We start from the raw sequence: 26,225 nt of genomic DNA, 5'->3' as shown, positions 1-26,225 counted from the left end.
TGCGGGGCGGCCCGGGAAGGGGCGGGGGCGGCGGGATGGGCTGGGCTGGGCTGGGCTCGGCACGGCTCGGCTCGGCACGGCGGGGTTCGGCACGGCACGGCACGGCTCGGCTCGGCTCGGCACGGCCGGCACGCAGCGCGCTCCTGCAGCCGCAGGTAGGTGCGTGCCCCGCACCGCGCTCCCGCTCGGCTCAGCCCGGCTCGGCTCAGCCCGGTTCCGCTCCCTTCGGCTCGGCTCGGCTCGCTGTGGCTCAGCCCGGCCCGGCTCGGCTCGCCCCCGCGGGGCCGTGCCGCGGGTGGGCCCGGCGCTGCCGCTTGTTGCGCTCGGGGGCGAGTTGGAGCCGGAGCGGTGCGAGCGGCCCCGGCTGCAGGAATGCGAGTCATTTCCTCCGCCCGCCCGCCTGCCCGCCCGCGGGAGCTGCGGCTCCGCCGGAACCCCCCCACGGCCCCCGACGGCCGCCACACCGCCGCGACACCGCCGCGACACCGACACGGCCGCCCCGAGCCGCGCCAGGGGCGCGCTCGCCCGCGGGACCCCGCGCCCCTGGGCACCCACAGCTGCGGGACCCCTGGGTCACACTCGTCCCCACATCTGCAGGAGCCCCGGTCCGTGGGTACCCGCATCTACGGGACCCCGTGCCCCTGAGTACCCACATCTGCGGAACTGCGGCCCCTGGGTCACACTCGTCCCCACATCTGTGAGAGCCCTGGCCCCTGGGTCACACTCGCCCACGGGTCTCGCTCACCTGTGGTCTCACTCACCCACAGGTCTCACTCACCCTTGGGACCCTTTTCCCTGGGCGGCACCTACCCACAGGTCCCCTCACCCACGGGACCCCTTGCTTTCACCCACAGGTCCTCCTACCTGTGGGTCACCGTCACCCACGGCTTCCCTCATTCCTGGTTCACAGTCACCCATGGGTCTGTTTGTCCCTGGGTTATGCTCACCCATGGGTCTCTTCACCCCTTGCTCGTGGGTGACACTCACCCCAGGTCCCCTCACCCATGGGTCCCCTCATTCCTGGGTCACACTTGTCCATGGATCCCTTTGTCCCTGGGTCCCACTCACCCAGCTGTTCCCTCACCCCTGGGTCACACATCCCCAGTGGGCCCCTCACCCCTGGGTGCTCTGTGCCTGTGCCAGCTCTTTTCTGTGGCTCGTGGTGACCCACAGGTCCCCTCAGCTGTGGTCCCCACCATCCCTTGGTTCCTGTACCTGTGATTCTCTCATCCATGGGTCCTCCTGTCCCTGGGTACAGCCACCTGTGGGACTCCATTGTCCCCGGGCTCCCCTCACCCTCGGCTGCCCCACACCCCATGGAGGTGCCAGCTGCTCCCTGCTGGTGTCCCTGACAGCCCTCCCTGTGTTTCCCACCAGGAACGCCATCCCTGACACGTTCTGGATCAATCCATGCAGCTCCTAAGCCGGGCTTTATCTGACCCGGTGCCCTGGTGGCAGCGGGGAAATTGGGCTGAGCTTTCCCAGCACCATCCTTGGTGTTCCTGTGTCCTTTGACTCGCCCGTGGGAGTGAGGCACATCCCGACCCTGCCGTGCCCCTGGCCCCCTGCCACCTTTCTGCCATTTCCCATTCCTGAATCCTCCTCTTCCTGCTCGTGGCCAGTGCCTTTCTGGCCAGCAGGATGTTTTCCCCTCCGAGCCCAACTCTGCTTTTCCAGAGCTGCTTCCCGCGTGGCACCGATGGAGCTGTGCTGCTCTGCCTAATTCTGGGCTGGTTTGTGTTGGTGTTTTTCCACAGGGCTCGCTCTCCCTCTCGGAATCTTGGATAGAGCTGGGATTAATTCGAGCTCTCTTGCCTGAAAGAGATGTTCCGTTTAAAATTCCCAATCCCGAAGGCATATTGGAGTTTGGTTCTAGGTACTGGATTTTTACTATCGGTTTTTAAAGGGGTTTCTTTGCTTTTTGTTTTTAAAAACTGGGTTTATTCAGGCTCTTTAAACCCCGAGTCTGTAAGCAATTATTCCATTACATGAAAGTCAGGACGCTGAGAAAGATTAATTCAGACCAGATGTAAAAATAAATGGGAATTTGAAATTAAGATGATGTCAGTTCCCTCCTGCTAAAAAAAAAACCCGGCAGCCTTTGGACTCCAGATGGAGTATACAAACCATGGCGCTGGTTAAAATATCTGCCTGCTCCTTAATTGAGTTTTATCCTGCTTTTTTTTTCCCCTCCCCTTGACTGAAAAGTGGGCTTGGGATGTTTTTCCCAAAAAGCTTTCCCCGATGGTGGCCGGGGCAGGGAAGTTGATGGAGGCTGTGGCGTGGCTGAGGAGCTTTCCCAGCTGGAAAACTGGAGAGCGGCGCTGCTGAGGGAAGACAAATCTCCCTCTGCCCGCCCCAGGATTAAAAAAATCAGGAACTTGGTTTGGCTTTGTTTTGCTGGATTTGGAGCTGGAGGCGAGGACGCCACAGAGGGCAGCAGGAGCTCCGGATAGTCCAGGCATGGATTTGAATTTTTGGGCATAAAATGGAGCTGGTTTTTGGGTTCTTGTGTGTCTGCAGAGCACTTTGCATCCCATTTTTCCCTCTCTGTGTGCAGCAAACGCTGCACATTCCCCAGTGTGGGAATGGGTTTGGGCACCCAATGTAGAGGAGCCTGTGAGCTCCTCTATTATTGGGATATTGGGAATGGGGCTCCCCAAAAGTGCCTCCTACTGGGAAGGGAGGGTTTACCCAGGGTCACAGCATCTTGGGGGTGTGTTGTTATAGAAAATAACATAAACATTCATCATTGCATATTAACAATATTAATATTTAGGTGGCATTATTAATTATTTAATATTATATTGGTAATTAAATTTAAAATATGACTTTAATTTCTAAATAGGGATCTCTGTGGTTTGAAGACTCGGGGCTGTGCTTTCTGTGGTGCAGGGGTTTGGGATGGTGACTCTGGCCCTTGGGGCTGCTTTGTGGTCCAGGGATCCCGCAGCCAAATCCCAAGGGATTTATGGCAGCTGCTGCTGGTGTGGGCTGCAGCCTGCCCACGGAGAGGGGAGCAAAGGCAGTGCTCCACATCCATGTGCAGCCTTGGGAGTGATGCCTGTCATCCTGGGAGTGGGATCAGAGCTCTGGGAGCTTTGGGTGCTGGGGGATGGTTCCTGAAATGCCTGGGAATGCCATGGGACAGGCTCTGGAGCTGGATGGGAGAGCTGGGCTGCCCTGAGCACAACCCTCTCCATCCCAGTCTGGACATTGTTCTAATCCCAGAGGCTCAGGCGAAGTTTCCTGGAAGGAAATCTGATGGAAGGGGCTGGTTCTGGAGCAGAGGAGGGAAGAGGAAGAGCAGGCATTGTCCCTCCCCTCCCTGGAGCCCTTGCCAGGAGAAATCCATCTCTGTGTCCATCCCTGGCGGAGGCAGGGACTCTTTATTTATATTTCAGTGCTCCAAAGTCAGGGAATGAAGAGGCCTGGGGTGACTCTGCTGTGGGCTGGATGGAAAATCAGCGCTTCCAGGCTGGATTCTGCTCCGTGCATGACAAGATAAGCAGGGCAAGCAGCTTCCTGTGTTTCCCCATGGAATGTGGTGTCCCATGGGGCTCATCCCCAGGAGGGGACATCACCCCATTTTTAGGATGATCCACATGGCCCAGCCATTCCTGCCCATTGCTGTTGTCCCACTGCAATAGCCAAAGGGGAGGAGGATGAGGAAGAAGAGGTGGAGACAGGCGAGCTTCTGAAGGAATTTTCCTTGGAGAGGCTTTTTGGATACCCCCAGCACTCGGGGATATCTGCTGAGGCTGGTGGGGGCTGGCCCTGGCTGCCCAGGCTGAGCTTCCAGCATCCAAATAGCTTTTGTGGTGGATGAAGTAATGGAATATTTATAACTGAGTCCTTTTTCCCAGTGAAGGTCTCTTTCATCTGTCTCTCTTCATTAGGAGGAAACTGTTGAGTTCATGAAGAATTGGAGACGATTTTAATTACAGGGCAACCGCAAGCAGGAATTAATCTGGGTTTTGGGTTCAGAGGAGCTGCATTAAGGGACGGCCCTAAAACTTGTAATAACAGCTCTGTGCATACCTGTGCCTGTGATGTGGGGTGAGACCCACTCCAGACTCTTCAAAACAAGAAATTCCTGCCCCGTGAATTCATCTTCCCGTCTCGCCCCGCGCTCTGGGCAGCCTCTGGCTGTGGATGGCCCCTGCCTACGTGTGGGTCCTGGGCTGGATCCCTTCCCTTGCCCCTGGGGAGTCTCAGGAGGGCTGGAACAAAAGCCTGGAGGTGGGTTAGAATCAGGGAATCGTGGAGATTTTTAGGTTGGAAAAGACTTCTAGGATTGTAATCAGCCGTTCCCCCAGCACTAACCCATGTCCCCAAGTGCCATGGCCACATGGCTGTTAAATTCCTCCAGGGATGGCAATGTCTGATAGGGCAGCATTTTTTGGAAGACTGGGTATTTTGGCAAGGAGGGATGGATTTGGTTGATGGAGAAATGGGCAGGATCTGCCTTGAGGCTGGATTGAATGGGGGGCACTGGGATGTCTGGTGGGTGCCACAGAGGGACAAACCTGACCCAAACCCACGAGGATGGAGACTCATCCGCTTCTTTTAAATCAATTTAAATCCACAAAGAGGGAAAAACGCTGCCCATCCACCCAGCCTCGCTTCACACGCACGGAATCTGGAAGAAAACCCCACCTCAGCCAGCAAGTTCAAACCATGTTCAATCCCCACCCTGGAATTACATCCAAATTTCTATTTCTGATGAGATCCTGCTCCAGCACCTCCATGTGAACCAATCCCAGGCTCTGCCTGCCCTCGGATGTGTTTGCAGGACCCCGGGATGAGCAAATCCCTCGCCGAGTCAGCAGCGCCAGCCCCGGCTGCTTTTCCCAGGTTTTTTGTGGGATGTTTTCTTTGCAGCTGAGCTTTGTGACGGGATTTATCCCATGGCATCAGCAGCAGGGAGGGAGACAATATTCCAGCAGCCTGGGCCTGGAAAACACGGTGGATCAAGGAATTTTCTCAGCTCTGGAGTCACGAGGAGTTTGCAGTGCCTTCCTGTGGAGTTTTAATGCTCTTTTCCCCATAGCAGGGAAAACATGGCTGAAAGACTTGGATCTCCTCACTCTGCTGATCCATGCCCAAGCCCTCATTCCCAGTGTTTTTTCCAGCTGACTTTGGGTAGAAAACCCTTTGGAAGACTGCCTGGGGTGGAGGTTCTTGCTTGGAGTGTGGGGTGATCTGTATCACCCCCTCTGCTGTGGGGCAATCCAGGGGGGCTCTCCCTCCAATCCATATTTCCAGCTTGGAGCTGGGAATGTTGGGCTAGATCTCTAAAGTTCCTTTCCGACCCAAACCATTCCACGCTTCCACGTTTGTGCCTGCTATCAGCACTTCCTCTGGAGCAGCAGGGACTCGCCGAGGGCAGCGGCGCGGGGTCCCGGGGAATCAAAGCTCACATTGTGGCAATGAGCAGCAGATGTTGGAAAGAATTTCCCGGCGTCTGGCCGGGGCTGCTGCAGGCACAGCACCCTGGAAAGGGCTTTGTGTGTCTCCTGCTGAATCTCTGCAGCTTCCAGGGCTGGCAGAGCCCCCGGGAAGCACCTGGAGCTGAGGGAATCTCCATAGGGACCATCCCTGTGTGGTGGGCTGGTGGAATGTTCCCACTCAGCAGCAGGAGCTGGGATGTTTTTTATACAAACACCAAAATAGAGGGTTTGGGCTCGGGTGGTTTTTTCCTCTGCCATGCCCGTGCTCTGCTGACGCCAGCTCGTGTGGTTTAATCCCTGGTGCTCTGGGATCAATCCAGGCTGCAGGAGGAGGAGGAAATGCAGGGACTGGTGAGGGGATGAGCAGCCCCAGAATGCCAGAGAGTGACAGGACCAGAGGGAATGGTTTCAAACTGGCAGAGGGCAGGGTTAGATGGGATATTGGGAAGGAATTCCTGGCTGTGAGGGAGGAGAGGCCCTGGCACAGGCTGCCCAGAGGAGCTGAGGCTGCCCCATGCTTGGAAGTTTTCCATGTTGGACTGGATTTGGAGCAACCTGGAATGGTGGAAGGTGTTCCTGCCCATGTGGGGGAGAGAATCCCAGGGATGGATTCTCCAGTAGCTCAGCAGTGGGTGCTGCCCATGGCTGGAATTTCGAGCCGGCTCGGGAGGAAGCTCTGGGGGGTGGGAGCAGGACATGGAGGGTGCTGCAGGAGCCCCAGGACGTGGCTGCTTTGCCGGGAACACAGAGGGTGCTGCAGGAGCCCTGGGACACGGCTGCTTTGCCGGGAACACGGCCCCAGCCCAGCCCTCACAAGCCACATCCCACCAGTGCCCGGGAGCTGCTGGTGCCCAGCCAGGCCAGGACGTGCCAAATTCCTTCAGCCCTGGTCCGTGAGCACCGGGATCTTCAACGAGCCCTGAAACCAACCTGGCCATGGCAGGCATGGCCTCAGAGCATGGATGCCATGGAGAGGGGCCAGGCACAGCCACGGCGCAGAGCTGTGCTGCAGGGATGTGCTGCATGGGTGCCATAGTGCTCCAGCTCAATGCATGGGTGCAGTGTGTAGGTGCAATGCATGGATACCATGAGGTTTCAGCACAGTTTATGGACGCCACAATGCAGTGCTGCAATGCACAGGTGCAATGCTTTTGTGCCATGATGTTCCAGCTCAATGCATGGATGCCACAATGCAGTGCTGCAATGTGTAGGTGCAATGCGTGGCCAGTTTGCTGCACAGATGCAATGCATGGATGCCATGATGTTCCAGCACAATTTATGGATGCCACAATGCATGTACAGATGCCATGATGCACTGCTGCAATGCACAGGTGCGCTGCATGGATGCCATGAGGTTCCAACTCAATGCGTGGGTGCTGCAATGCATGGGTGCAGTGTGTAGGTGCAATGCATGGATGCCATGAAGTTCCAGCTCAATGCATGGATGCCACAATGCATTGATGCAATGCACAGATGCAATGCATTTGTGCCATGATGTTCCAGCCCAATGCATGGATGCCACAATGCATGGGGGCAATGTGTAGGTGCAGTGCATGGCAGGTTGCACATGTGTGCTGCACAGGTGCAGTGCATGGATGTCATTATGCAACAATGCAGTGCTGCAATGCACAGATGCAGTGCATTGGTGCCACAATGTTCCTGCATGGGTGCCGCAATGCATGGGTGCAGTGTGTACGTGCAATGCATGGCCAGCTGCATGCCTGTGCTGCACAGATGCAATGAATGGATGCCATGAGGTGCCAACACAATTTATGGTTACACATCTCTGCTGCACAGATGCAGTGAATGGATGCCATGATGTTCCAGCTCAATTTATGGATGCCACACTGCAGTGCTGCAATGCACAGATGCCTTGATGCATTGCTGCAATGCACAGGTGCAGTGCATTGGTGCCACGATGTTCCAGCTCAATGCATAGATGCCCCAATGCATGGATGCAATGTGTAGGTGCAATGCATGGCCAGGTTGTGTGTCTGTGATGCATGAATTCAATGCATGGATGCCACAATGCATGGATGCACAGGAGGGCCGTGATGCACATAGATGGAACACAGAGAATCCACGATGTACCACCACGATGCATGGGTGCAACATGCAGGTGGAATGCATGACCAGGATGCAGGGATGCAGTGAATGGGTGCAATGCATGGCCACAATGCAGCATCCCAAGTCAGGAATGCAGTGCATGGATGCAGTGCACATTTGCTATCCGGAATCCACAATGCAGGGACACAGCCTCTGTGCTGCAGTCCCAGCGTGCCCTGGCCATGGGAAAGCATCACCTCCGGATTTCCCAACTTCTGCAAAACCCCAGGAACCACCAACCAAAAGTCACTTCAGGGCGCTTTTCCCCCTGTGCTGCTGCAGGAATTCCAGACTTTCGGAAGCCAAAAGCACTTCCATTTAGACCAAAGCAAATATTTGGTGACAAGGGAGACACTCTGCCGTCTGCCAGTGTAAATCTGGGCTAGGAAAGGGCTGAACTAGGTCAGAGTTTAAAGTCCTTCCTCATGGTGTCACGTGGGAATTCATGTCCTCAGGGATGGTGGGGTAAAAAGTGATTTGGGAATATTCACCCTGGGAAATGAGAGTTTCCTGGGGTCAGTGTTGGGATGGATTTGTTGGCTCTGAATGTCAATTCCAGTCTGTAAATCCCTGCTGGTGCTTGGATTGTTTTATTTCACCCCAGTGCAGAGTCAGAACTGGGGGGAAGGATGTTGGAAGGGATGTGGGGATCCTCTTAGGACACCCCACAGAATTTCCTTGCCTTTCCATGGCTGGTAGGGAAACCTCCTGTTTCCAGCACAGCTCCTCGCTGCCCCAACCGGGTTATTCCCAGTGGATAAACTTCTATTTATTTTAATTATGCCAGAAAAGCCTTTCCTGAGGTTTTCCTGAATCTGAGCCAGGAACATCAAACTGCTGGCTCAGATTTTTGGGGCTGGGCCTAAAACATGGGGATGGTGGTGGTGGGGTAGCTGTGGGGGGGTGAGGTGTGCTTGAGGTTTTTGGGGGTGTCTTGGTTTGGAAAGCCAGGTGTCTGCTAAGGAAGGCAGGAGCCAACACTGAAATGGAGAATGTAAATCCCCCCTCTGCTATAAATTGCTATAAATTTTAAATTAAGGGGCTCTCAGGCAAAAAATATGGGAGCAGGAAATAACAGTTCTTTAATAGGGGATGAGATAAACAATGCAGTAACCAAACCAACCCTGACAGAGTCAGAACCCAACCTGACACCCTGTGGGTCAGGCTGTTGGCAGCAGTCCCATTGGAATTGTGGCTCAGCCCTCCTGCAGTGTCAGGGCTGGTTCTGCTGGAGCAGGATCCTGGAGAAGGGTGCAATCTTCCTCTGGAGATCCAGGGGAAGAGGGAAATCCTCTGGGAAATCCAGTGGAGAAGCCATGCTGGTGTTCCAGAATCTCCAGATTATATCCAGGCAGGAATGCTTGGCTGGTGTTCCAGAATCTCCAGATTGTATCCAGGCAGGAATGCTTGGCTGGTGTTCCAGAATCCCCAGATTATATCCAGGCAGGAATGCTTGGCTCCTCCCCTTGGGCTCACATCTCCCAATGGGATGCTGTAGTTCTTATCAGCCATGCAGGGACATTCAATTAAAAAATTGAATAAAATTCAATAAAAAATAGCCTGTTATCAGCAGATGCCTCCTCCCGAGGGAGGAGTGGTTGTGATCACTCAGAGAGAGATAAGGCAAACTACCCAATGAACAGAGGATAACTACCACACAGATGGTGATAGAACACATCTTGCCTTGCAGTCTGGGGCAGGGGTACGCCCCAACCACGAGCCCACACCGTGTGGGACGTGCTGGTGGGTGGGAGGGCTGGGGGATGCAGTTGGGGAGCTGAGGGTGCCCTGCTCAGGGCTCACCCCCTCTTTTCCCCCAGGGATGGCACCCACAGAGCCCGAGGCCGCCCCGGCCCGCCGGTGAGGTGCCCCCAGCAGCCCCCCTGAGCCCCCAGGCCAGAGCACCATGAACAAGCTGCCCTTCCACAACAACAGAGTCATGCAGGACCGGCGCAGCGTGTGCATCTTCCTCCCCAACGACGACTCCCTCAACATCATCATCAACGTAAGGAACCTCCCCTTCCCCAGCCTGACACCTCCCTCACCCCCAGGGTTGTGTTTGCACGCCCTGGGTTTCCTTTGGAGCCTGCCTGGCCTTGCCCTGCTGGGGGCATGCACGTGGGTTATTCCCCTGGGGGTTGCAGTGGTGTTTTAGGCTCTCCTGAGTCTCCCTGGTGGATGTGATGCTGGGTTTGGGGAGGGTGACCTGCTGCTTGGCATCCCACAGCATGCCATGAGCCCCATCACTCCACCAATCCCTTCTGGATGGCTCCTCAGCCTTCTCTAGCCCAGGGAATAAACAGGAGGGGCTTTGGCTCTGGTTGGGATGGAGCATTGAATGTGAAATTCTCAAATTCCCCCGCTTTTTGGTTTGTTTTTTTTGTTAATTCACCCCCACCCAATGTTGCATTTGAGTCATGAAAATGTTGAAATTCCTGTCAGGACTTTAAGGGAGCTTATGAAAAGAGATGGAAAGAGGTGGATAATGATATCTACCTCTAATCTAAAACCATCCCCCTTATCCTTATAGGGGATAAGGGGAATGGTTTTAAACTTAAAGAGGGAAGATTTAGATCAGATAATAGGAATAAATCCTTGCCTAGGAGGGTGAGGTGGCCCTGGCACAGGTTTCCCAGAGCAGCTGTGGCTGCTCCTGGATCCCTGGAAGTGTCCAAAGCCAGGTTGAATGGGCTTGGAGCAGCCTGGGATGGTGGAATGTGTCCATGGGGTAAAATGAGACTGTGAATGTTCTGATTTCTGTCCCCAGAACATCTCCCCAGTGCTGGGTTCCTCCTCCACCCACTGCTCTGGAGCTGCCCCGTGGTGCTCTGAGCATCCCAGCCCTGGCAGAGCTCTGCTCCAGGCTTTGTGGCCACAGCTGAGCCCCCAGCCCACCCTGTCACCTCCACCCTGCTCGGGGTCCTGCTGAGGGCTTTGCTGGGCACAGATGCTTCCAGGCCTCATTTAAGGGGTTTTTTTTTAACAGGTGAAGATTTTGTGCCAAGAGCTACTGGTGCAGGTGTGTGACCTCCTGAGGCTGAAGGATTGTCACCTCTTCGGGCTCAGCGTCATCCAGAGTAAGTCAGGGTGAAAAATCAACACTTTTGGTGATGAGGAGCTGACAATTCCTCATCCCCCTCACCAATGGGTCACAGTGGGAGGCAGGGGACACGTGGGGATGCTGATGCCACCTCTGTCCCTCGCAGACAATGAGCATGTGTACATGGACCTGGCCCAGAAGCTCTACAAGTACTGCCCCAAGGAGTGGAAGAAGGAGGCCAGCAAGGTCAGCGGTGAGGTCTTGCATGGAGAGCTGAGGCCACCTCTGTCCCCATCACAGGTCACTCCCAGCACCCGGGAACGCTGCCAGGGGGTGGGGGGCACGTGGTCACTGTGGGGCTGGGGGTGGATGTGCAAAGCCACAGCCCTGGGGTTGGCACTCTGGGTGCCACCATGTGTCCCAGCTGGCGATGTGTCCTCCATGCTCCGTCCCTGGAGCTCTGGGGGTTTTTTTCTTTGATTTTTCTTTTCCTCCTTTATCCTTCAGCAGAATCTTTGATGTCCCTTCTTCCAAATTCTAAAATCAATTTAGGGTTTTTTTTCTCCCCAAAGCACCTTTTCATTCTTTCAGTGCTCACAGGGTGGTGTCCAGGCTTGAGTGCTGGTGGATGATGGTCTGGGAGAGGGAGAGCAGCAGTGAGGTGTTGCAGAACACCTGGGCTTGTCACACCGAGCCTTTTTAAATCCAAATTCCCTTCATTTCCTGCATTTTATGTAGAAAAATGGGCACCAAACTGATAACTGAGGAACAAAACCACCATCAGTGCCATGGGGGGGGCATGGGGTGGCTGTGACAGCCATGACCCCAGAGAGCTGAGGAGAGGGGCTGGGGTGCGATGCTGGGATCCCCAGGACATTCCTGAAAACCTCCTCCATTCCAGGGCATCGACCAGTTTGGCCCCCCCATGATCATCCACTTCCGAGTGCAGTACTACGTGGAGAACGGGCGGCTCATCAGGTACGGAGTGCCTCTGGAGTGGCTGGGATCCTCCTGGGGTGCCTGTGCCCTTCCTGGGGTGGCTGTTGTGTGTTTGCAGAATTTTAACAAATTTTTACAAATAGGGAAGAGGGAACAAAACTCTTTGGTGCCCCTTCCCTGAGGGCTTCTCAGTGGGTGTCCCCTGGCTGCTGACACCTCCCTGTGTCCCCTGTGTTTTGCGGAGGCAAACAAACTCCACAACTTTGTGAAAGTTGTTAAGTTGGTATGTGGTTTATTACAGGTCTGGACACATGTGGAGATTCCTCTCCTTAAAAGACATGGGCACCTCTGAGAACTCCAGATCCTTTTTTAGCCCCTTCTCAAATACATAAGCATGCAATTTCACAATAGGGTCATGCATATAAATTTTCACTGATTTTGCTAGAAGTTTGCCATTAATTCTTCTTTATCAGAAAGAATCCCTGGGTCAGGTTGACCTGCTTTCATAGCAGACTTTTGCTTTTTTGTCTGCCCCCACTTTATCTCTGTCCTTTGGCTGAAGCAGTTTCTCTGAGCATAGGTTTTTTATGAGAACAGGTAGTCAGACTAAACAGCTATATATTCAAACTACAGACTTAGGTCAAAAATGTGCATTTCACCTAAATCAAAATGGATTTCTGTGACCATGTTCACAGGGGTCTTGGGATTGGGGGAGAGATGAGGATCTGAATCTATTTTTCAGGTTTGATTTATTATTTTATGATATATATTATATTAAAACTATACTAAAAGAATAGAAGAAAGGATTTTATCAGGAGGTTAGCAAAGAATAGAAGAAGAAAGAATTATAACAAAGGCTTGTGGCTCAGACAGAGAGTTGTGATTGGCTGTTAATTAGAAACAACCAACATGGGCTAATCAAAGATCCACCTGTTGCGTTCCACAGCAGCAGATAACCATTGTTTACATTTTGTTCTTGAGGCTTCTCAGCTTTTCAGGAGGAAAAATCTTGAAAGGATTTTTCATAAGAGATGTCTGTGACAGATTTCCACTCTGCAAAATGTCCCCTCTGTGTCCCCTGTCCCTCCCCAGTGACAGGACAGCTCGGTACTACTACTACTGGCACCTGAGGAAGCAGGTGCTGCACTCCCAGTGCGTGCTGAGGGAAGAGGCTTATTTCCTGCTCACTGCCTTCGCCCTGCAAGCCGACCTGGGGGACTTCAAGAGGAACAAGCACTACGGGAAATACTTCGATCCCGAGGCCTATTTCCCTGCCTGGGTAAGGAATCCTGCTCTGCTCCCTGCTCTGGCTGCAGCCTGGGTTAGTCCTGGGTGTAAATAACCTGGGACAGTGTGGTGCTTGGGAGGGTTCCCAGGTGAGAGATGAGACTCCAAGTTCTCAGAAGGCTGATATATTATATTATATTATATTATATTATATTATATTATATTATATTATATTATATTATATTATATTATATTACATTACATTACATTACATTACATTACATTACATTACATTACATTACATTACATTATATCAATCATATATTTCACATTATATATTACATTATATCACATTATATTACAATTATATATATTACATATTATATTACATTACATTATAGTATATTATAGTATATATTATAGTATAGTATATACTAAAACTATACTAAAGAAAGAGAAGGGATACATCAGAAGGCTAAAAAAGAAATGATAATGAAAGCTCATGACTGACTCCTCAGAGTCTGACACAGCTGGTGGTGATTGGTCATTAATTAAAAACAATTCACATGGAACCAATCAAAGATGCAGCTGTTGGTAAATGATCTCCAGACCACATTTCAAAGCAATCAGATAATTGTTGTTTTCATTCTTTTCTGAGGCCTCGCAGCTTCCCAGGAGAAAAAAATCCTGACAAAGGAATTTTTCAGGGTGATTCTCTGTGGGCATTGCCCCACCAGCATCAGGTGCAGCCCTTTGGGAGCTGCTGGCACAGAATCCCAGAGTGGTTTGGGTTGGAAGGGCCTTAAAGCTCACCCAGTGCCACCCCTGCCATGGCAGGGACACCTCCCACTGTCCCAGGGTGCCCCAATGTCCAACCTGGCCTTGGGCACTGCCAGGGATCCAGGGGCAGCCACAGCTGCTCTGGCAATTCCAGCCCAGCCAGGAATTCCCAATTCCCAATCTCCCATCCATCCCTGCCCTCTGGCACTGGGAGCCATTCCCTGGCTCCTGTCCCTCCATCCCTTGTCCCCAGTCCCTCTCCAGCTCTCCTGGAGCCCCTTCAGGTGCTCAAAGCTCTCCCTGGTGCCTTTTCTTCTGCTTCCCAACCTCTTTTCTTGGATTTCTCCCAAAATCTGCCCGTTTCTCCTTTTTTCACACACCTCACTGAGGCATGGTGGCCCTGGGCCCATGTCCCCAGCCACACAGGGAGAGCCCATGTGTGCCCCAGCACAGGTGCCACCATGGAATGGCCACATGGAGCAGGAAATCCTGCTGGCAAGAAGTCACTGGCTGCTGTAATGATTTTATTTTTGCTTGGAGGTTCTAGAACAAAGCTCCAATTTGCCCTTTTCCCTTGAAACCACCACTGCCAGGGGCCAGCACGGGGCAGCTGGATGAGCTTCTCTCCCCCTCCAAACAGGTGGTTGCCAAGAGGGGCAAGGATTACATCCTGAAGCACGTCCCCAACATGCACAAGGACCAGTTTGCCCTGACAGCCTCAGAGGCCCATCTCAAGTACATCAAGGAGGCTGTCAGGCTGGACGACGTGGCCGTGCACTACTACAGGTTGTACAAGGTGAGCCCTGGCCCTGTGCCTGCTGGGACCTGAATTTTGGGAATGCTCTCCCTGAGAAATAAATGCTGGTTCTTAGTCTTCCGGGAATAAAGCTGTTTGTTTGCTGGGAGAGCATGAGGTGATTTAATTAATTTAATTAATTAATGGTTAAAAAAACATTTAATCAGAATGGTTTGGGTTGGGAGGGAGCTTCAAGCTCATCCAGTGCCACCCCTGCCATAGCAGGGACACCTTCCACTGTCTCAATGTGCTCCAACCTGGCTTTGGGCACTGCCAGGGATCCAGGGGCAGCCACAGCTGCTCTGGGCACCCTGTGCCAGGGCCCCACCACCTTTAAGGAACAATTTCTTCCTCACATCTAATCTAAATCTCTTCTAGTTCAAAAGTATTCCCCCTGATGCTCTCACTGCCTGTGTCCAGAATGACTTTCCATTTTCAATTTGGCACATTAATCATAGAATGGTGACTGGGGTGATTGTGGAAGGATCCCTGGGCTGAGGTGGGGTGGATTTAACCAATTCATGCTGCAAATTGTGTATTCAAAAGCATTTTTCCCCCCCCTTAGGACAAAAGGGAAGTAGAGGCCTCCCTGACTCTGGGGCTGACAACACGGGGCATCCAGATTTTCCAGGTAGGTGATGAAGGTGATGGCTCATCCCAGCTCCATGCCCCTGCCAGAATCCTCAGCCATGGCTCCCTCTCCTCTTTTTGCAGAACCTGGATGAGGAAAAGCAGCTGCTCTACGACTTCCCGTGGACAAACGTGGGGAAACTGGTGTTTGTGGTGAGTGCCACCATCTCCACCTGGAGCACTGCTTCCAGCTCCGGGGTCCTCAGCACAGGAAGGTCAGGTGTGACCGTGTTCACAGGGGTCTGAGGATGAGGGAAGAGACGAGGATCTGACTCCGTGTTTCAGAAGGCTTGAGTTATTATTTTGTTATAGATATTACATTAAAAATATACTAAAAGAATAGAAGAAAAGGTTTCATCAGAAGGCTGGCTAAGAATAGAATAGCAAAGAATGATAACAAAGGTTTGTGGCTTGGCTCTCTGTCCGAGCCAGCTCACTGTGATTGGCCATTAATTAGAAACAATCACATGAGACCAATCACAGATGCACCTGTTGCATTCCACAGCAGCAGATAACAATTGTTTACATTTTGTCCTTGAGGCTTCTCAGCTTCTCAGGAGAAGAAATCCTAAGGATAGGATTTTTCATAAAAGATGTCTGGGACAGACATGGAGCTCTTGGAGCAGCTCCACAGAGGGCCATGGAAATGCTCCATGGGCTGGAGCACCATTTCCTATGGAGCCAGACTGGGAGAGCTGGGAATGTTCATCTGGAGAGGAAAAGGCTCCAGGGAGAGCTCAGAGCCCCTGGCAGGGCCTGGAGGGGCTCCAGGAGAGCTGCAGAGGGACTGGGGACAAGGGATGGAGGGACAGGAGCCAGGGAATGGCTCCCAGTGCCAGAGGGCAGGGATGGATGGGAGATTGGGAATTGGGGATTGTTCCCTGTGCGGGTGGTGAGGCCCTGGGTGTTCAGAGGGTGGGGAGGCTCTTTGGAGAAGCTGTGGCTGCCCCTGGATCCCTGGCAGTGTCCAAGGCCAGGCTGGACAGGGCTGGGAGCACCCTGGGATGGTGGAAGTTGGAAAGAGGGTTGGTCTAGGTGGTCTTAAAGGTCCCTTCCACCCCAAGCCCCTCAGTGATTCCACCATCTCCAGGCAGGGTGTGGATGTGGATGTGGGCATGGGACGCTTTAGCACCGACCCGCAGCAGGTGACAACGACAACCCACGGGGTCACTGAGGAGCTGCAGCAGGGCTGGGTGAGAACTGGAGCCTTCTCCTGCCTGGGGCTGACCCCTCCCTTGTCCCACGCAGGGCAAGAAGTTCGAGATCCTGCCGGACGGGCTGCCCTCGGCGCGCAAGCTCATCTACTACACGGGCTGCCCGCTGCGCTCGCGGCACCTCCTGCAGCTGCTCAGCAGCAGCCACCGGCTCTACATGAACCTGCAGCCCGTGCTGCGCCAGGTGCGCCGGCTCGAGGAGAACGAGGGTACGTGCTGCAGCCCCAGAGACACCAGCACGGGCTCCCAGGGGGTGTTTGCACCTGTGGGAGCTCCCGGTTCTCTGCGTAGGGATGGGTGCGAGCCCTGCTGCCATCGCCGGTGTCGCGGTTCTGCCTCAGCACGGCTTTGCCGTGTCCCTCATCCCTGTGAAAGCATAAGGTGTTCTTCTTTCCTCTTCTCATCTTCTCTTACTCTTTGTCATCTTCTCTTTCTCTTCCTCATCTTCCTTTTTCCCCTCTTCTTCCTTTTTCTTATTTGTTCTTCTTGTCGTACTCTTCTTCCTCCTCCTCATCTGCCTCAACTTACTCCTCTTTCTTATCCTTTTCGCGTGTCCCTTTCCCTGTGTCCCTCATCCTTGTGAAAGCATAAGGTCTTCTACCTCTTCTTTCCTCTCCTCATCTGAGAGAGACATCTGAGAAAGAGAACTTTGTCTTCCTCATCTTCCTCTTTCCACTCTTCCTTCTTTTCTCATTTGTTCTTCTTGTCCTGCTCTTTTTTTATCCTCCTCATCTGTCTCAACTTATTCCTCTTTCTCCTTCATTTAGTGTGTCCCTTTCCCAGTGTCCCTCATGCCTGTGAAAGCATAAGGTCTTCTTCCTCTTCTTGCCTCTCCACATCTTCTCTTCCTCATCTTTCTCTTTCCCCTCTTCCTTCTTTTCTTGTTTTTTTCGTCCTACTCTTCTTCATCCTCCTCATCTGCCTCAACTTCTTCCTCTTTCTCATCTTTTTTGTGTTCCTTTCTCCATGTCCCTCATGCTTGTGAAAGCATAAGCTCTTCTTCCTCTTCTTTCCTCTCATCTTCTCTTTCTCTTCCTCATCTTTCTCTTTCCCCTCTTCCTCCTCTTATTATTTGTTCTTCTTGTCGTACTCTTCTTCATCCTCCTCATCTGCCTCAACTTCTTCCTCTATCTCATCCTTTTCATCTTTTTCTTGCTTGTCCTCTTCATCTTCTTCCTTATTCTCATCTTTATCCTCCTCTTCTTATTTTCCTCCTCCTCCTCACCATCCTCCTCATCTTTTTTTCCATGTCCTACTCATCTTCTTCCTCCTTCTCATCTTTATCCCACTCTTCTCTTTTCTTCCTCCTCTTCTTTCTCTTCCTCCTCTTCTTCCTGTTCTTTCTCTTCCTCACCTTCCTCCTTCTCTTCTTGCTCCTTTCTTGTCTTTCCCCTTCTCATCTTCCTTTCTCTTCCTTATTCTCCTCTTTCCTCTCTTCTTCTTCCTCCTTTTCTTCCACCTTGTTTCATTGTCTTGCTCTTCCTCATCATCTTCTTCCACCTTCTTCCTTCATCTTCCTCCTCCTCATGTTCTTCCACCTTGTTTCATCTTCTTTCTTCTCATCCTGTTTCATCTTCTTCCTTCTCATCCTCATCTTCCTTCTCATCCTCATCTTCTTCCATCTCATCCTCATCTTCTTCCTCATTTATTTTCTTCTTTTCCTGCTCCTCCTTATTTTGTGTTTTCTTCTTTCTCTTCTTCCTGCACATCTCTTCCTCCTCCTCTGTTGGAGGAGCAGCCCAGCACAGGAGCTTTGGAGCTCCTGCCCAACCTTCCCTAATGCCACTGGGACAGAGCTGTCCCCAGCTGTGCCAGGGCTCAGGTGACAATTCCTCTGTGTGCCAGGAAATCCATGTCCCTCCAGAGGGTCCAGTTTGCCCTGGAGGTCGTGGTAATCATCCTGATTCCATTCTCCTGTGGTGATGACTCTAGGAAGGGGTGATCAATGCCACTCACTCAAGGTCACCAAATGTGGAGTTTTTCTTCACTCGGGGTCACCAGATGTGGTGGTGTTTGCAGGGGTCCCAGGATGAGGGAAGAGATGAGAATCTTGACTCCATGTTTCAAAAGGCTGATTTATTATTTTATTATATATATTATAATAAAATACATATTTATTTATATATTTTATGCATTATTTTATGTAAATATATTTTATATTAATTTTTTATTTTTATATATTTATTTTATACTTATACTTATTTATATATTTATATAATTAAATAATTAATATATATAATTAATATATTTATTATATATATAAATTATTATTATATTAAAATAAAATTATATACTAAAACTATACTAAAAGAATAGAAGAAAGGATTTTATCAGAAGGCTAGCAAGGAAAGAAGAGGAATGGAAAATGATAATAAAATCTTGTGACTAACCAGAGAATCCGAGACAGTTGGACTGTGATTGGCCATTAATTAAAAACAACCACGTGAGACCAATCTGAGACACACCTGCTGCATTCCACAGCAGCCGATAATTATTGCTTTTCTTTTCCTTTAGGGTTAGGGTTAGGGTTTAGGGTTAGGGTTAGGGTGAGAGAGAGAGTCTGAGACAGCTGGACTGTGATTGGCCATTAATTAAAAAAAACCAACATGGACCAATCAAAGATGCACCTGCTGCATTCCACAGCAGCAGATAATTATTGTTTTCTTTTCCTTTAGGGTTAGGGTTTAGGGTTAGGGTGAGAGAGAGAGTCCGAGACAGCTGGACTGTGATTGGCCATTAATGTAAAACAACCACATGAGACCAATCAAAGACATACCTGCTGCATTCCACAGCAGCAGATAATTACTGCTTTCCTTTTCCCCTGAGGCTTCTCAGGAGAAAAACCCTAACGAAAGGATTTTACATCAAACATGTCTGTGCACATTTGATTTGCTGCAGAGAAGAAGCAGTACCGGGAGTCCTACATCAGCGACACGCTGGACCTGGACATGGAGCAGCTGGAGAAGCGCTCGCGCGCCAGCGGCAGCAGCGCCGGCAGCGCCCGGCACAAGCGGCTGTCCCGGCACTCCACGGCCTCCCACAGCAGCTCCCACACCTCCGGCATCGAGGCCGACCCCAAGGCCAGGGAGATGGGGCCCGAGGACGCCTTCTCTGGTGGCGCCCACCGCAAGCTGAAGACGTGCAGCTCCATGACCAGCCACGGCAGCTCCCACACCTCGGGCGTGGAGAGCGGCGGGAAGGAGCGGCTGGAGGAGGATTCCCAGGATGACGGTGAGAGAATGATATATATGACTCCATCATCGCAAGGCTAATTAATTACTTTGTTATACTGTACTATATATGTTGTATCTCAACTGAATCTGCCCTGCACTCACTCTTGCTCACACTGCACTCACCTCTGATTCTCTCGTGACTGTCCCATGTCCCAGACATCTTTTATGAAAAATCCTTTCCTTAGGATTTTTCCTCCTGAGAAGCTGAGAGGCCTCAGGAACAAAATGTAAACATTGATTATCTGCTGCTGTGGAATGCAACAGGTGGATCTTTGATCTTTGAAACATCCAGTGTTGGATGTTTCTAATTAATGGCCAATCACAGCCCAGCTGGCTCGGACAGAGAGCCAAGCCCCAAGCCTTTGTTATCATTCCTTCCTATTCTATTCCTACCCAGCCTTCTGGTGAAATCCTTTCTTCTATTCTTTTAGTATAGTTTTAATGTAATATATATCATAAAATGATAAATCAGCCTTCTGAAACATGGAGTCAGATCCTCATCTCTTCCCTCAACCTGAGACCCCTGTGAACACCAGCACAGTCCCGTGACAGTCCAGCACACACACACTCACACACACACACACACACGCTCACACACACACACACACACACTTCTTGGCCCTGCTAGGCCAAGGGAAAAAAACATCCTCACTTTGGGTAAACCATCTCCACATTGCATTCTGCTTTAGCACAACACAGGCACAGCAAGCGAGATAAGAATTGTGTTTTCCTTCTTCTCTGCTCATCTCACAGCTTCTGTCTGTTCAGAGGGCATGTCAATACCACAGGTTGTCCAGGTGCTGGGGTTGGTTCAGAATGTGTGGTGGTGTTTGCAGGGGTCCCAGGTCCTGATTATTGTAGATTGTCAGACACTAAAGATTTTAATTTTTTAAAATTTTCTTTAGGAGGGGTAACAGCTTCTGATAGTTGTTACTTTAACAGCATCTCGCACAATTTATTCCTGCAAATGGCAGATTTGCTTTCTACTAGATGTTATTATTGAGGGAAGAGGTGAGAATCTTGACTCCATGTTTCAGAAGGCTGATTTATTATTTTATGATATATATTATATGAAAAGACAATGCTATACTAAAACTATATTAAAAGAATAGAAGAAACTATACTAAAAGAACCCCTGTGAAACTCCATGTTTCAGAAGCTTGATTTATTTTATGATATATATCATATGAAAACAAAAGGATATATTAAAACTATACTACAAAGAATAGAAGAAAAGATTTCATCAGAAGGCTTGAAAGGAATAGGAAAGGAATGATAACAAAATCTTGTGACTGCTCACAGCCTCAACACAGGTGGCTGTCATTGGTCATCAAGTAAAAACAATTTCACATGCTGGATAAACAATTCTCCAAATCACATTCCAAAGCAGCAAAACATGGGGGGGAAGCTGAAGCTTCTCAGCTTATCAGGAGAAAAGCTCCTAATGAAAGGATTTTCCATAAAATATGTGACAGAGGGTGCTCCGAAGGGGCACGGCTGACTTGTCCTGTGTGCTGGTGCCCTGCAGAGATTGAGATGCTGGTGGATGACCCCCGGGAGCTGGAGCAGGCTGGGGAGATGGAGGTGAGCCCCGACATGTGTGTCTACATCACCGAGGACATGCTGCTGTCCCGCAAGTTCAACGGGCACTCGGGTAAGGTGCTGGCCGCTCCTCTTCCCAATCCCCCAGTGCCAGTCACGTCCTTGGGAGCTGGGATGGGATGGGCTTTGAGGTCTCTTCCAAGCCTGGTCATTCCATGTGTCCTGGTTTAGGGCAAATTTGGGAGAAAACCTCCAAAGGGGGCCCCTCCAGAAAGCAAACCCACATGGCCCCTCCCCACAATCAGGTCGGGAAGGATTCCTTGGAGAGAGGTGGAAAGAACCTGTTTATTTAATAGGTACAGCACCCCGAGCACACAGAATGAACAATACTGGGTGACACCGCTGTGAAAAAGATGACAAATTCAGAAAGTCTCTCTATTATCAGTCCCTCTGGTGCTGGGGCAGCTGCTACAGGCCACAGGGTGCAAACTCTCGGTGTTCCCAGGTCCCAGTCCAGAGCAGGTTCAAGTGGTTCCAAAAAAGGGAAAGGAAAAACAGTCCAGGGAAAAATTTGGACTGCTTAGCTAAACTAATTAATGAGCAGGAGCAATGCAGAAGCAAGAGCAAAGCAAAAAGCAAAAGCAGCACCATGTACTGCCCTGTCTCTATGTTCCACCAGGCTGATAACAAAACAAAACTATCACTCTTCAGAGCCAGTCCTGAAGGCACAGAACATCATATCCAGCATGAACAGAACCCAGGAATGGGGATACAAGCATCATAACATCACCCTAGGACACCGTGGTTCTCTGGTGTTTGGCAGGGCGGAGTTAGCCCCAGGTGTCTATTTGGGATGCTGGGAGAAACTGCTCACCCAATGGGTTGAAGGAGAGATGGGGTAAAGAAAAGAGGAACTTCTCTCAGTTTGTGCCAGGGGAGGTTTGGATTGGATATTAGGGAAAAATTTCCTCACAGAAAGGTTTTTCCAGGCCTGGCACAGCTGCCCAGGGCAGTGGTGGAGTCCCCATCCCTGGAGGGATTTAAAAGCCACGTGGGTGTGGCACTTGGGGACAGGGGGCAGTGGTGGCCCTGGCCGTGCTGGGGAACACCTGGACTCCATGATCTTCTCTGGAGCTGTGCCTGGACCATAAAAATCACTTGCAGCTCTGAGCTGGGAGCTACTGGGAGGTCTTTGGGGATGCCAGGCTCCCTGGGGACAGTTTTGGATGCCATTTTGGGGCAAATTTGGGATGCTTTGTAGGCAGCATTGTTTGCAAGTGGAGCTGTTGGGCTGAAGCATTGCACTGAGGGAGCCTTTGTCCCCATGGACAGCAAGAGCGGATCCAAGAGAGCTGAGCCACCCCACAATAACCCTTGCACCCTCCTTTGTGCAGGACTCATCGTGAAGGAGATCAGCTCCTCCACCTCCAGCTCCTCAGAGACGGTGGTGAAGCTGCGGGGGCAGAGCACCGACTCCTTACCCCAGGTACGTGGGGCTGGGGCTTTGGGATTCCCAATGTTCCTGGAGAAAAGGAGGCTCAGGGGTGCCCTCATTGCTCTCCACACCTTCCTGAAGGGAGGCTACAGACAGGTGGGGACAGTCTCTGACAGAACCAGAGGACACAGCCTCAAACTATGGCAGGAAGGGATAGGTTGGATATTAGGAAGAAATTTATCACTGAGAGAATAATAAAGTAGTGGAATGCTGTTCCCAGGGAGGTGGTGGAATCACTGTCTTGGTTTGGAAAGACAGGGGTCTGCTAAGGAAGGCAGGAGCCTCCCCTGAAATGGAGAATGTGAACCCTCCCCACCCCTCTGAATTGCCATAAATTTTAAATTAAGGGGCTTGCAGGCAAAAATATGGGAGCAGGAAATAACAGTTCTTTAATAGGGAAAGGAAAAAAATAAAAGGATAAAATAAACAATGCAGTACACTAGAACAACCCTGACAGAGTCAGAACCCAACCTGACACCCTGTGGGTCAGGCTGTTGGCAGCAGTGCCATTGGAATTGTGGCTCAGCCCTCCTGCAGTGTCAGGGCTGGTTCTGCTGGAGCAGAGATCCTGTAGAAGGATGGATTCTTCCTCTGGAGATCCAGTGGAAGGGGATGTTCCTCTGGGGAATCCAGTGGAGAAGCCGTGCTGGTGTCTCAAAATCTCTGGATTATATCTGGGTAGGAATGCTTGGCTGGTGTTCCAGAATCTCCAGATTATATCCAGGCAGGAATGCTTGGCTCCTCCCTCTGGGCTCACATCTCCCAATGGGATACTGTAGTTCTTATCAGCCATGCAGTGACATTCAATGGCTGTTATCAGCAATGTCCCCTCCCAAGGGAGGTGTGAATGTGATCACTCAAAGAGAGAGATAAGGCAAACTGCCCGCTTGACAAAGGTAATCTGCCATACAGATGGTAGTGGAAAACATCTTGCATTGCAATCTTCAACAATCACCATCTCTGGATGTGTTTAAAAAAAGACATGGCACTTGGTGCTATAGTCTGGGTGAGGTGTTAGGGCACAGGTTGGACTTGATGATCTCAGAGGTCTCTTCCAGCCTCATTATTCTGTGAATTCTGTGAATTCTGTGATTCTGTGAATTCTGTGAACCCCGAGGGCTCCCTGGCACATCCTGAGCCTCCTCTTGGCTTTTCCCAGACGACATGCAGGAAACCCAAGACATCCACAGACCGGCACAGCCTGAGCCTGGATGACATCAGGCTCTACCAGAAGGACTTCCTGCAGCTGGCCAACCTGTGCCAGGACACGGCGCAGAGCTTCACCTTCGGCTGCGCGCACGGCCTGGACCACGAGGGGCTCTACTGCAACGGCTGCCTGGCCCAGCAGTGCATCAACATCCAGGACACCTTTCCCGTGAAGAGAACCAGCAAATATTTCTCCTTGGACCTGACCCACGACGAGGTGCCCGAGTTCGTGGTGTGAGCGTGGGGAGGCTCCGGCGCCGCCCTGCCCTGCTCCCTGCAGACCACGCTGGAGGCCTTGGCCCTGCTGGAGAGAAGGGGCAGGATGGGGATGCCCCCGGCACAGAGTGGGTTCCAGAGGGGTTTGTGCCAAGCACAAGCTGTCTCGCTCCGGCTGGCGGGGGCACGGCCCAGCTGGAGCTGGCAGGAGCCCCCCTGTGCTTTGCCGTGGCCTCTCTCCCCCCTTCCTTGCCCCCAGCTGACTCTGGGGTGGATGGAAAGTGCCAGACTGTCGTGTTCAAGCCAAGCCAAAGAAATGTAAATAACCCTAAAGGCCAGTATGGGAAGGGAGAATCAAGCAATAACCAGCCGGGCGTGGTGGTGTTCCATGGAGGAAGGCATGGCCAGCAGCTCCTGGGGCAGAGCATGAGCCCAGTTTTTCCAAAAAAAACACGTGCTGGAGGTCAGGCCACAGCAGTCCCAGCCAGGTGGATGATGGCTGGAAGCTCTCAGAGCCATTTGCAACTTGTTTTTTATATTTTTCTCTTTTTTTTTCTTTTTTTTTTTTTTTGAGAGCAAAAACCCCAAAACCAAAAACAAAAAAGAACCCACCCTCCCCCCCCAAAAAAAAAGAAAGCAAAGCAGGATGGGAAAAAAATAAATCTCCAATAAGGATAATGCAATAATGCATTCCAAACATTGAATATCTAGAGAATACATATATAAATATATCGAGATACGTATGTTTATATATGTCTGGATCTTATAGACCCATTTGCATTTTACTCCTGCTCTGAAACACCTTTTATACGAAAGATCTGCCTCTCTTCTTTCATGAACTCTATCAACAATCCTATTTTTTTTTTTTCCTAAGCACCAAGGTGAGAAAAGAGACTTTCCTCTCGAGGAGAATGTGCATCCTTGCCTTGTCCGTGTGGCTCTTCCCACTGCATCTCCCTTCCCTGTTCCCAAGGCTTTTCCTGCATCCTTAGGTGTCTTACAGCTGGAATAATTCTGCCAGAGGATGATGGTGACGTGCCAGGAAAACCCAGGTGTGGTTTCTGAGCGTGTCCCAGGGAAGGCAGACAGCCCAGGTGGAATATTTGCTGATTGCAGAGTTAATTATCACAGCACAATGCCTTTGTAGTGGATATTTTTAATTAGAGTTTAGCCATTGACAGCCAAAGTTTTGCCATATTTTGATACACCACCTTTTTTTTTTTTTTTAACTGGAAGCTTTTCTTAAAAAAAAAAAACGAACCAAAAAAAAAATTATAATTATTTTATAAAATAAGCACAATCTTATTTTTATAAGAAATGTTGGGGGAGGGAGCTGGTACCAAAAGAGATGTAGAGGAGCTATAGGCACAGTGCAAAATGTAAAAAATAAAAATCTCTTGGGATGTTGGGACATGGGAGAGCTGCTGTGGGACTGTGGCACTGTGCCCCCAGCCCAGAGCTTGATCTGGCCCTGCCTGAGGGGTTTTGTGGGAAAATAATGTCGATTTCCTGTGTTGGCAGGGCAGGATGGGGGTCCCTGAAGCATCCTTGTCTCCCTCAATCCACACAGGGCAGCTGGGGGGATGCTGTGGTTTGGGGGACACCCCACCCAATACCCCAAACCCCTCTCTTTGGGTGCTGGGGTAACATCTGTGCGTCACAGCTGGGTTTGCAGTGTGCGTTTCCATGCTGGCACAGGCAGGAAAATCCCCCAAAATTCATCCCCAGCCTCTTTCTGCCCTTCCTCTGCCACCCTCTGGGTGCTCTCCACGGGACCCTCAGCCTGCAGAAACACAGAGCTGGAGAGGGGAAAAATGGGATAAAATGTGTAAAGAAATGTGTAAAGAAATGGGTAAACACTGCTGAGGAATGGGGAGGGGGCAGCCCCATCCCATTATTCTGCATCCAGAACTGGGATGGAGCCCTAAAAACAGCACCAGTGGCAGGGAACAGGGGGACACAGAGGTGCCATTGGAGCAGGGGGACACAGAGGTGCCATTGGAGCAGGGGGACACAGAGGTGCCATTTATTCCCAGTTTTCCCACAGGTGGCCGTGCCCTTGGGGCTGTTCCCCCCTGCAATAAGGATCTGTCTGTCTGCACAAAAATAATCCTTTCTGTGAAAGGATCTCCCCATCAGGGCTGATGGGAGAGCCCGGTGACTGTGTTGCAAAAAGGAGCAGGAAAATTAAAAAAAAAAAAAAATGAAAAAAAAAAAAATAAAGAAAAAAAAAACTCCAGGAAAATCGAGCGAAAAATCCCCGGAAATTCTTTTGTACCAATGAAGTTTGTTGTGTGCCTTTTGCAGAACGGCTGGAGGTGACAATAAAGTGACAGTTGTTTGCATCA

At 50.9% G+C, this 26,225-nt stretch overlaps 1 protein-coding gene across 4 annotated transcripts; it reads left to right on the top strand.

Moving 5' to 3' along the window:
* The first annotated feature begins 13 nt into the window (after positions 1–13).
* FRMD6 (FERM domain containing 6) lies at positions 14–26,225 on the top strand. Of its 4 annotated transcripts, none has more exons than XM_074544089.1 (15): positions 14–155; positions 1,758–1,876; positions 9,380–9,564; positions 10,546–10,636; positions 10,766–10,845; positions 11,501–11,577; positions 12,631–12,817; positions 14,186–14,341; positions 14,907–14,972; positions 15,056–15,124; positions 16,220–16,394; positions 19,084–19,416; positions 20,947–21,072; positions 22,355–22,446; positions 23,615–26,225. In XM_074544089.1, the coding sequence occupies exons 3-15, from the start codon at positions 9,466–9,468 to the stop codon at positions 23,897–23,899; spliced, it is 1,836 nt and encodes a 611-aa protein (XP_074400190.1). In that variant the 5' UTR covers positions 14–155; positions 1,758–1,876; positions 9,380–9,465; the 3' UTR covers positions 23,900–26,225. The 4 variants fall into 4 exon arrangements, with proteins under 4 accessions (XP_074400190.1, XP_074400187.1, XP_074400188.1 ...); XM_074544086.1 differs by having other exon boundaries at positions 10,766–10,899; XM_074544087.1 differs by having other exon boundaries at positions 28–159; positions 10,766–10,899.

The sequence above is a fragment of the Zonotrichia albicollis genome, chromosome 6, assembly GCF_047830755.1.
Source record: "Zonotrichia albicollis isolate bZonAlb1 chromosome 6, bZonAlb1.hap1, whole genome shotgun sequence".
Lineage (NCBI taxonomy): Eukaryota > Metazoa > Chordata > Aves > Passeriformes > Passerellidae > Zonotrichia > Zonotrichia albicollis.
The sequence above is the reverse complement of the archived record's forward strand: the minus strand, read 5'-3'. Positions and strand labels throughout refer to the sequence as shown.